The following is an 11,925-nucleotide window of genomic DNA, read 5'->3' on the forward strand; positions in this document are numbered from 1 at the left end:
TATAATACCGATAGGCGCCTGCAGGAGTGCAAGGCACCCGAGGCTTCCATAGGACAGTTACCAGTCCAGTTTAGTCCCTCTACAGAAAGTGCCCTATCAGAAAGTGCCAACGGCACTCACAAAAGAAATCAGCTATAGTTTAAATAGCAGTACACATGACTCAGTCTACCGAGTCCAGATAGCCCTGCGAAATATCGCCCAGGAAGTCCACCACTCGGCATCCAATGCCTAATAGCACCACCAGAAGCTTGTTTACAACCAATTTTAATCTCAGCAAGGTTGTTTGGTCGAAATTACTAGAAGATGATATCTTAACACCTACTAATGTTCATCATCCCCATGAGATTAATTTCTTAGACACCCTTTTTAGTGCCAATTTAATTCAGATTAACAGTTTCGTGAACCAGTTAAACAATATTTTGGACCTAATTTTTGTCGATGAAAACCTCATAACTCACTTGACTGAATGTGTGTTTTCTATATATAAATCAGATATGCATCATGTAGCCCTATATTTATCTATTGAATTCTTCGACCTAGTGCCGAAAAACAATGTAAGTAATAATGAGCGCGCCTATAACTTTAAGGATGCAAATTACGAATCCTTAAACTCTCTCATATCTGAAATAGACTGGACATCTTTTTTCTTTGCTAAAAATGCAACTGAATGTTTCGACATTTTTCTGGTAAAGATGGCTGACATATTCAGTAGGAATCTTTCTCTCCTACCAGTTAAAGTTCACAAACTACCCTGGTGCAATACTAGGTTGAAAAAGTTGAAAAAATCAAAGAAATAAGTACTTTAAATTATACAAGGATACCACCGATACTGTTTCTAAAGATCAGTATACTTCCTATATGACGCAGTTCAATGTTCTTGATAAGTTTTTGTACAACAAATACGTTTCTAGAGTTGAAGATGAGTTGAAAGTTAATCCTAAATCTTTTTGGAACTATGTTCGTTCAAAGAAAGATTGTTCTAATATACCTACCTGTGTCAAATTTAATGACATTTGCTCCAACAGTTTGGTCGAAATCTTTTTGCTGATTTTTTCAAATCTACGTTTGTTGTTGAGGCCGATAATTTTGATAACAGGTATCTTACTGATAGCCCAAAACCTTTAGACTTTGGGTCTCTGTCCTTGTCTGAGACCGATATTATCTTGGGTATATCCTCCTTACAGACCTCAATCAAAAATGATATTGATGGATTGTCCTCTTTTTTATTTAAGAAGTGTAGTATTTCTCTTTGTGTGCCACTGTGCCACATTTTCAATATTTCGCTATAGTTTGGAGTTTTTGTTGATCGCTGGAAGCTGGTGTCTATAACTCCTATCTTCAAGTCAGGCAATAAAAATGAAGTAAAGAATTATAGGCCAATATCCAAACTGTCAACATGTTCAAAACTTTTTGAAAAGGTAGTTAAAAACAAAGTATCATTCGCTATAAATAAAATAGTCGATCCATGTCAGCATGGTTTCATTGCGGGACGTTCGACTGCTACAAATCTGGCTGTTTTCTCTCAGTTTTGTGTCTCTGCGTTTAAGGATGGATGTCAAGTTGACACCATATATATAGAATATCTTTTGTTGAAATCGAGAGAACTAAGTCTTATGAATTCTCAGCAACTTCGGGTGTACCATAAGGTAGCATCCTTGGTCCTATTTTGTTCTTAATGTTTATTAATGATGTTGGCTCATGCATAAACTATTCGAATTATTTGCTTTATGCTGACGACTTAAAACTCTTTCGGAGAATCTCCTGTACTTCTGATGCATTGCGTCTGCAAGAAGATCTGAATGCTATAAATAATTGGGCCTGTCAAAATAATCTGCGACTCAATATTAGTAAATGCTGCCACATGACGTATACTAAGTCTACGAATGTGGTTTCATTCGCATACTCGATTTCAAATGTAACTCTTGCGTCAATTTATGAGTTTCGCGATCTTGGCGTAATTTTTGACTCATCTTTTACTTTTTGTAATCATGTAAACTTTCTCATACCAAAGGCTTATGCCAACTTAGCTTTCTTGCGACGATATGCCAAGGATTTCAAGGACCCATATACCAGGAAAATCTTATACAATAAGTGTTCCAAGTTAGAGTATGCATCAGTCATCTGGAATCCCATATAGTCCTCACACTCTTTAAGAATTGAAAGAATTCAGCGCAAGTTCATACGATTTGCTCTTCAACCTCTGCACTTTGTTAATCCCCTGCCACCCTACAATGCAAGATGCATGCTTATCAATGTCTTGCCACTTGAAGTTAGACGTCTTGTTCAAAACGTAATGTTTATTTTTGACATAATATCCGGTGCCATTGACTGCTCAGAACTACTTGGGCAGTTGAATTTCAATGTCCCTAACAGAGCTCTCCGCTTTCACAGTACATTCCGCGTTGAAGTGCTGCGTTCGAATTACTTCAGTTTCGCACCTCTTATAAGAGGTCTTGTAGAATTTAATCGCCTATCCAGAAGCCTTGACCTGGACTTTGCCATGCCAAGGTCTCTGTTTAAGGCACGCATTGAGTCCTATTACTTATCTCAGTAAATCTTACTTTAAAATAAAAAAACTAGTACTAAGTTAACCTGTAATCTAGTCAGTAAGATTGCTAGCATTTGACTTAATAAAGATATGAAATATGAAATATGAAAATCCAGAGTATAGGACATAGAACACCCGGCTATGGCGTGCCTCTTCATATCTTTGTTTCAATTGTTGCTCCTCCTCACTCCGCTGCAACAGTTCTGTAGTACCGAAATTTGTGAATGAATTTAACCAGAGTCCCCTCGACACTCAGGGAATTACTAATAGCCCCAGGCAGGATATATTTAAACACTCACTCAATATCAAGAAAGGCGCCAGAAGCAATTGTTTTGACTTGTCCTTACAATAAGCAAGCGCAGAAAGACAAAGGCACAAATTTATCGTTATTATTTAAGGTGTTTTCACCTATTAAGAAGCTATGAATTTCTACATTCTACATTCTTGTAAAGCTTAATACGAGTTCCAGATTCGTGACGTGTAAGAGTGTCAATAGAACTAGCGCCAATTGACATTAACCCGGAAGTAATGTCAATGCCATTAATTCCAAATCCGAAATAAAATTTGTATGATAATCATTGACATTCATTATCTTTGCAAACGCAAATTTACGCCAGAACTTCTTATGGACAACTCCACCGAACTTTGGAATAAAAGTCGCACTTGAAAAGAAAATATGGAATTAAAAATCGCGCAAGTTTTTAGTCCAAATTTTCGTCTGTGCCCTTTTTTAATTTTTGGAAATTAATTCGAAAAAAAATTTAATATTCAATCAAAATATGAAAACTTTGGATCAAAAATAAAAAAAAAGGATTTAGACGATCTAACAACCGCAACGTCATTCAATCTTATTTCTCCCAGCAAATAGTCTGAAGGGAACTTAAATTAGTTGACATTATTTCTCTTCCGGATTTCTTTCAAAAGCGAATCAATGTCAATTGACTTTAGTTCCATTGACACTATTACACGTCATATCCAGATTTACTTTATAAATATTTTAGTATTTAAAACTCATTTGCTGAATTACCTACTTGCCCTCGTATTATGGCTTTGTTTCTGTATTATTTTATTGCCGGATAAATTAGCACCACTGCGCTTGTAAAAATTAGCATTATTTTATTCTTTTTTTATTTCTTTTTTGGCAATTGTGTTTTGGTACAAATTGTTGCTAACAATCTAACCATACCCACAGTTGTTTTCCATCTTAATTAATATTTATTGCGCTTTCATTGTTTAGAGTCTGATTTCTATCTTCATTTAATAACTTCAACTAACAGAAATTGGCGGAGAAATGTTATATAGCATTGCCCCACAAATATTCGGCATCGTGTAGATAAATTTTATACGCTTGCCAAATTCAGCGAATTTCTTAAATAATATTTTTTTTTTTGTTTAATATAACTAAATATTTATAAGTGTTTAAGTGAACTAATTTATTTCAAACGACTTGTTGTCTTTCTGCAAATACTGTTAGAACTTTTAACTACTCATCAGATTTGATTTTTAGTTCTTCTTATTTTTGCTTTCTGCATTCGTTTCTTCATATAAATCGTCTATGGGTATTGGCGCCTTAAAGCATTGACTAGTCGATCTTTAGAGAAGACACATCTTCTCCATTTGTAATATTTTAAGTATATAACAAAAACAACGTTTTATTGTTATAAAATGAATGAAAAATCAGTGTTGAGTGTTACATTCTTTGTGTTATTTTTGGCCTACTACGCGCATGGTAAGTTAATGCTTGATTTACAGAAGGGTTCTTGGAAGCTTTGAAAGTTCGTTGACATGGGTTAATTAGCATATATTTCTTATGTATATTTTGAAAATATAATTAATCAAAAAAAAAAAATAATAATAATAAAAAATTACTATATTAAGTCATAATAATAGACATGTGTATTGATATAATTAGCTGAGCCTATTATTTACACTTGAGAAAAGAGCATTTGTTTTAAATCAAGGAACCATATCTTCAAAATTATCTGTACACAAAAGCGCTCGCTACAACTACAGTTCGGCGGTCGACAAATGTTCTCTTTACCATCTAACTAATACACATGACGAAAATATTATTCTAAATGATTCATATAGCAATCGTCCTTGGTATATTCAAATAGACTTAGCGTTCCAAAGAATTAAAGGCAGCGTGCTCCAGGAGAACTCAACACTTCACCTGACTCATTTACGCTGCGATCACTTTGAGGCACAAGCGAAATGAAATTGATGTAGGTCAAATAGACTCATAATATTACTGATTATAAAATATGTCACGGAGTGCGTGCGATACGTCACAACAGGAATGATAAGTGACTTATGATTTGATTCGTTGACTAACGAGCAACGCATGCACGCATATTTGTTAAAACTCAAAAAACAATACCTAAATATTCTATTAAAAAATATTATTTTAGTGCTTGAGTCTCATAAAAATAGAACAAAATATATTGCTAACGTCATACATCATCATTAAAACATTATAGGCAGGGGCGTTTCTTTCCAAAATATGCTTCTAGAAATGCGCATATAAAAAATAGCCTCTGTCAATGCTGCAACTCTGATTGTTCAACGACTACTAAACGAAAGGGAATAATAAGAACCCAGCAGTCGTGGATAATTCCATTCGTGAAATTATCAAACTGTATTAAAAATAATCTCTTTTACCATTCTCCGCCAATTAATTGTATGAAACTTTGTCAAATTCCTTTCCTCAAAGCCTTGGACCTATAAATGGCAAAATACTTTTAAATCTATGAGAACCTGAGAAGAAGATACTGTTTTGTCTTTTTTGTAGGCGAACTCTGAAAAATTCACTCAAGTAAATTCATAGTAATCATTTTTAGTAATAAACAATTACATTGTACTTTTTAGACTTCAAGCCTCATTACTTGCTGAAAATTACCTGAGACAAATATATGAATAACCGATATCATTTCGTTCTTTATTTACAGCACGTCACGCTGTCCAAAACCAATACCACTATGATGATGACTTTTCACCTGCGCCCTTTAGTCCAGCTGGACGTCGACCTCATCCTGGCACACAACAGCGTGCACTATCACATAAACAGGGACGCGTGTTTCCCGGTGCACTAGCCATTAAAAAATTAGTTTTGCTGAAATTCAAAAAGATTGTGCCCATTTCGTTGATTCTTCTCAGATCAAGTGATGCAAATGAAGCCGAATTAGTGCCAGTCTATCCAACCTCGGAAATTCCTGCCGATGTGCAATTTATACCAACACCAAACGGCATCTCTGGACATCGTGATGTACAAGCTATTGCCATACCCAGCGAATTGCATGACCAACTCGAGCTTAATGGTTTGGCTAACTTGGATAGCATACAAAATCTGTTGAATCAAGCCGAAGCTGGAGGTGATGTAGAAGTTGAAGAGAAAGATGAAAATAAACCAGTTGCTGTTGTCAATGAGCAACCAAATGCCGAAGATGAGCCACTCAATGTCAAGGAAGATGATGTGGACCAGCTACTAGATAATTTATCTGTAGATAAAACTAAAATTGCAACAGCAAATGTACAAGCCGTACGTCGTTTGGCTGTAGAAGATGCGCTACGACCAGCTGCTTTGCGCCAAACACATTTACAAGCCGGAATCGAGGAGGTTCCTTTGTTTTTGTACTCCGCCAAGGATACGCCGCAATTGGTACGCCCTGCACGTAAGGGTATACGTCAAAGTGTGCAGAAAGTTAGCCGACGTCATTATAACGCCTGAGTGCGTGAGACTGGCAACGAAGTGCGTGTGAAAAAATAGGCTAGTATAATTTTTAGGCCATTAGACTGAACAAAAAAATAAGAGAAACATGAGAAAAAAGAAAGAAAAGATGCTGAGAAAATATTTAATGCATTTTTATTTGTATTTATTTTGGTTTCCAAGTGCGTGTGGGATATAGAGTTTTACGCCGATCACTTAATCGGCGGCGGCGGCGCAGGCTCTATTATATACCGGCGGCGTACGCCGGTGTTCTTACTTTGAAAAGCTTGAATTTTTGATTTAAAAAAATAGTTTTTATGAAAGGGTTTGTTTGTACGTATTTAAGGAAATCAACGTGTTGGCCATTTCGAAAAGATCCGGGGTCTGCTGAAAAGAAATAGAGATACATAAAATAGTCACACTTTTGTCTGCATATCACGTGCAAAGCGTAGTTTCACCTAGGGTTAACTCCTTAATAATCGTCGCGAACACAAATTCTTTAAATCATTTGTGGCTCCTTGGCGGCCACGCACAAAGTTGACTTACGGTTGCTATTAATGGTCTATTAATACTCATGACTCTCGTGGCACAGGGCACCTCCAGTTTTTTCGGCTGTTTTTAAGAGCTGCAATTCCTGATGTGCGAACAGTAGCAATCCCGACCACCAGTCGCTACCGGCCTTCTGACCCTCACACCATATGCCAGCACAGAAGCTATAGGACTGCGACTTCGAACGCATACCTTCGTCGACGTCAATTTCCTAGAAGCTCTAGGTGTAGCTCCGAAGACTTTCCAACGGATGCTTTTGCCGAGCTACACCAGAGAAACCAATTGAAACGTTAGGGAGTTCGGCCAACGATGCCGTCATTGCGTAATGGGTGAAAATCGTATAATCGTCGGCGCATCTACATAATAAAAATTTTACAAGGACCCTGGATAAAATTTTTAAAATGTGGACCAGAGTTTGTAGACGTTTGTCTTCACATCATTGATTTCAATAATCTTCGTTAAATCAAAACGATAATGTAACGAATTTACTTGCAAATCCTCTTACTTGCAACCTTCTGCTAAGTTCGCATCACTAAACTGTTGAATAAATAACTCCAATATTTAATAATGCAAAATGGCCTTTATTATGCTTAATTGAAACTGATTCTAGCGCCTCTATCTGTCGCTGCCTTTTATAATCTTTGATTTCCTCGTTCGCATCTTCTAGGCGCTTCCATTTCCAGAATCTACTAGTTGGCCATCAGCTATCAAATTTCTCAGCTGTAACTACAATTGCACGATTTTATAGCTTCTCTCATTGCATACTTTCGGGAGTATCTCAGATATATGCATGTGGATGTGCTTTGCTTCTCAGCTGCGTATACGTACATATGTGTAGACATAATGATTGATTCGTTTATGTAGATACATAATGATTGATTTATGGATGTGCATACAAGGCGCTGCTTACCATCGGCTTAGAGATGGCAGTACCCCTTAGTTTTGCTATAATATTCGTAACAATATTTTAGAATGAAAGTCGACCGATTTTAAGTTGAAAAATGTTTACTGCTGTTTTGCGACCTAATGATATAAGAGCTCATTATTGATGACCACGTACCTTCAGTCTTCAGACTAGTTCGACTGTCCACTTCGTTAGGGTAGTAGCACACACGATAATTTTTTCGGCTGCCTTGGGAAAGCTTTTGCTTCACCACTTTGAGTGTTCTTGCGAACGACAAAGCCTCACCTGCTAAATACATATAAGTGCCTACGTATTCACATTTGTAAAAGGAGCCGTAACGTGTAGGTGATATTTCAACTTGGTTGATAGGCTATAATCAATGTAATTAACTCCAAGGGAATAATTTTGAATAGGGCCGCCAACTTTATGTCAAACCGGGAGACTTGGGTGTAGAAGGATGAAGTGTTAAAATTAAAATTAACATTTCAGACGCTATTTTAAAGTTTCGCAAATAAACAACAGATGTTTGAATGTAAGCCCAAGTGGTTTTTCAAACCCTTCTCATACGTACATATATTCTCAACTTAAGTATAAGGTAAAAAACATTTTAAAGGAGTGTTTATGCCTCTAGAACCTACTAAAGGATTTTGCATCACTGATTTCGCTTATGCTTTCAGCCAATCGCAATATAAAATTAAGAAAAAAACCGGCATTTTTTTTGCTTTTTTTAACAACTTGAAAACAATTGGAAACGCCTTGTGTAATTTTATTTGAATTCGTTGTTCATTATTTTTTGGAAAGAATATGCAAATTGATTTTATAAGTTTATTATATAACGTTTCTTTTAGTGTTTTGTTTTAATAACTTGGTGAATTGGGTGGTGCAAAGTCTGTGTTAAGCTGACATCGAAAACACCTGTTTTTTTAAATAATTTTTGAACAGTTAGAAAGAGTTAAATTTCGCAATTAGTTTCTTATAACTGACAGTGATGCGCATCCGTTAATACCACTTTCGACCATATCCGGCCAATTTTCGATTTGAACAATAAATGGCCTAAACAGTCTTAAACGAGTAGAAAATATAGTACCGCGCCGGACGCCACCGGGCGCCGATATTTTTCACATTCGGCGGCGGCGTGCGAAAAACGAACCTAATCGGCGGCGGAGGCGGCGTTTATCGGCGGCGTATATCTCTAGTGGGATACACGCAACCTTTTTTTGCTCCTATAATTATGTCTGTATTATAGTCGCATTTTGCACCATTTAATTTGTCCCCGTTGGGTTGCATGGCTTATCAGCAGGCAAAAACAACACTGCGACATAGTTTTTACAAACTGAGTTTGCTTTTTTGTTGTTTGCTAGTTATTGTCACAGTGCTTTTCCTGCCAAGTTTTAGTATCGCTTCTTTTCAAACTTTCTGTCTCTGTTGTTGTTTCTTTTTGCTTCTCCAATTTTGTTTTTCAGCCCTATCCTCGTTGTAAGTGTAATCAGTGCGATATGCGTACAACAACGACTCTTAAATGACTCATATCGCACACTTTGCATAAATTCGCCGAATTTGTAGTATATAGGATGAGATCCTTGGCTGGTTTGGGCTGACGCTTAACGTTAACTTCCCGATAAGAACTTTAAGCACATTTCTTTTTTCGTAATTCGATTTAATGTATGGGAATGTTCAAGTTGGCTTGTGGGGGTGCAGCGATTATATTTACTTCGAAGGAGAGTGTTAAGCGTAAGCTTCAGTTTACGGGGTAAAAGTTGACTACTGGCGACTTCTTTTCCCGCACTGCTTTCCATGCAAGCTAAATTTGTCAGCAGAGTATTTGCTTGATGTACTTAACTGGGTTATGTGAAATTCAACTTCTTATTTGTTAGTGTATGGTTTTACCACAGGCATTTTAAATGTAATATGAAAATAATGGGATATCTCTCAACCAATACAGAGCCGAGTGGAGGTCCTACGTTCGTCTTCTAAACTGTTGTATTATTTAATTCCGATATACACACCAGTGACGAAGAGCTGTAACTGGTTGGAATGGTTGGAAGGTGGCGATATACAACTACGTCGGCGACTCAATATAAGAGGGCGCTCATGGTGAAGTCGATGCTCGATGCCGAAGTTGGAAATAGTATAGGTGGATGATGCTAAAATTAACCATTTGGAGGAGGGAACGTTGAATCAGTTGACAGATATCCAAGTGCGCAGCTGGCTGGAAACCAAATCGACTGGAGGAGTTAAACGATGTTGGACACTTGAGCGGCGGTGCTGATAATTTAGCCGTTGACTGGTGGTGTTGGAGTGGCTAATCGGGAGGAACCAGAGAACAATTGAGGAGTGGTGAATGGTTGATGATGAATTCTGGCGTAAATTAAAAGGGCATGTGTGGAGATTGTTCAGTAACGTCAGGTTAATTAATGCGAATCGGAAGGGTGGTGAAGTTAGGTTAGAGTGAACAGGCCGAACAATGTAAGGGCCTCGCATAAATGAATGATTCCATAGAGTTGTCAGAAATTTACACATCAAACCAACTAAAAATCTCTATCAAAACTGGGACCCTTTTTTTAAAAAAAATTTCGTTCTCTTGACTAAGACAAGAAGCTTTATAGGACCTATGGCACCTGCGAGCGCAGATCACGAGCACGCAACGTGCTCTAATGTTTCCTCCTGCAATCCGTACGTTCTACGTCTGCTTTCACTGACGTGAACTAATTTAAAACATGTGACGCGCGAAAGTAGTGTTCAGTCAGAATACCCATCTCCCTCCTGTTTATCACTAAAAGTGACTGCTTTTCTCAAAGATTGTAACATGTAAACATGTATTTCCGTAACTTTCAGCACTCAGGTTGTTTGCACGCATTTCTTTCACGCATTTTCTTTCAGTCTTGACCAATCTGAATGGGACGTTTACGTTACAGGCCTATAGAGATATATGGGGTATTCCATCCCATTTCGACCAATTTTGAACCCGACCCCTTTAGAATTGGCTGAAAGTTTTTCTTCTTTTTCTAGCTTACGAAAAACGTTTTTCAGAATTTTTTCAAATTTTTTCATCCAACTCAAAAAAAGTTATGAATTTTGAAAAAAACACCGTTTTTGTTTTCAAAATGCTATAACTTTTTCAAAAATTGACCGTTTGGGGTCTTTTTTTTTAAATTATTTTTAAATGTACTTTTAGGAAAAAATACAACAAAATTTTTAAAGTTTTTTTTTGTTAATTTTTAAGTTTTTCGAGATTTTTCGAATTTCGCCATTTTTTTTTTCATAAAAAACTTCAATCAATTCTGCAATCATCCCCACTAATCCCGTAGTGGGCCGATTTTTTTTTATATTTTTTTTATTTAATTGAAAAAAAATTTTCAAAAATTTAATTTTTTTTATCAATTTTATTTATATAACAAAGAAATTTAAGAAAATGATTTTTAAGTATTCTTTTCTTTATATATTATGGTAATCTACGTTTAAAATAACCAGGATTAATGACTGACACAGCTGGACAGCGAAAGCGAGTCATTTTAATCGTAGATTACCATAATATATAAAGAAAAGAATACCTAAAAATCATTTTCTTACATTTTTTGTTATATAAATAAAATTGATAAAAAAACTTTTTATTTTTGAAATTTTTTTTTTCAATTAAATAAAAAAAATAAAAAAAAAATCGGCCCACTCCGGGATTAGTGGTGATGATTGCAGAATTGATTGACGTTTTTTATGAGAAAAAAAATGGCGAAATTCGAAAAATCTCGAAAAACTGAAAAATTAAAAAAAAAACTTTAAAAATTTTTTTGTATTTTTTCCGAAAAGTACATTTAAAACCACTTAAAAAAAAAAAAAGATCCCAAACGGTCAATTTTTGAAAAGGTTATAGCATTTTGAAAAGAAAAACGGTGTTTTTTAAAAATTCATAACTTTTTTTGAGTTGGATGAAAAAATTTGAAAAAATTCTGAAAAACGTCTTTCGTAAACTAGAAAAAGAAAAAAACTTTCAGTCAATTCTAAAGGGGTCGGGTTCAAAATTGGTCGAAATGCGATGGAATACCCCATATATTTCTCACTTTCCCGATTCTTTCCAGGGATTGATTAAACTCTTACACACTTTTATGTGTTGTGCTATGGGATATTATTGCCTAAATAGTTTAAGGTTTTTTTTTTTTTAGGGCTTCCGCTGCAATGGTCACGGCAGCAGCTTGTACAATCCGTTGATTCTACCCCTTCCAT

At 36.0% G+C, this 11,925-nt stretch overlaps 1 protein-coding gene across 1 annotated transcript; it reads left to right on the forward strand.

The window, feature by feature from the left end:
• Positions 1 to 4,114: 4,114 nt before the first annotated feature.
• On the forward strand, positions 4,115 to 6,396 carry LOC137248536 (uncharacterized). The gene is made up of 2 exons (XM_067779471.1): positions 4,115 to 4,277; positions 5,497 to 6,396. The coding sequence occupies exons 1-2, from the start codon at positions 4,214 to 4,216 to the stop codon at positions 6,273 to 6,275; spliced, it is 843 nt and encodes a 280-aa protein (XP_067635572.1). The 5' UTR covers positions 4,115 to 4,213; the 3' UTR covers positions 6,276 to 6,396.
• The last annotated feature ends 5,529 nt before the right edge of the window (positions 6,397 to 11,925 follow it).

The sequence above is a fragment of the Eurosta solidaginis genome, chromosome 4 (genome assembly GCF_040869045.1).
Source record: "Eurosta solidaginis isolate ZX-2024a chromosome 4, ASM4086904v1, whole genome shotgun sequence".
NCBI classification, from domain to species: Eukaryota; Metazoa; Arthropoda; class Insecta; order Diptera; family Tephritidae; genus Eurosta; species Eurosta solidaginis.

Coding starts and splice junctions, on each gene's coding strand:
- LOC137248536 (XM_067779471.1), top strand. CDS start 4,214: ATGAATGAAAAATCAGTGTTGAGTGTTACATTCTTTGTGTTATTTTTG. Junction 4,278..5,496: donor TTTGGCCTACTACGCGCATG/GTAAGTTAATGC, acceptor CTTTATTTACAG/CACGTCACGCTGTCCAAAAC.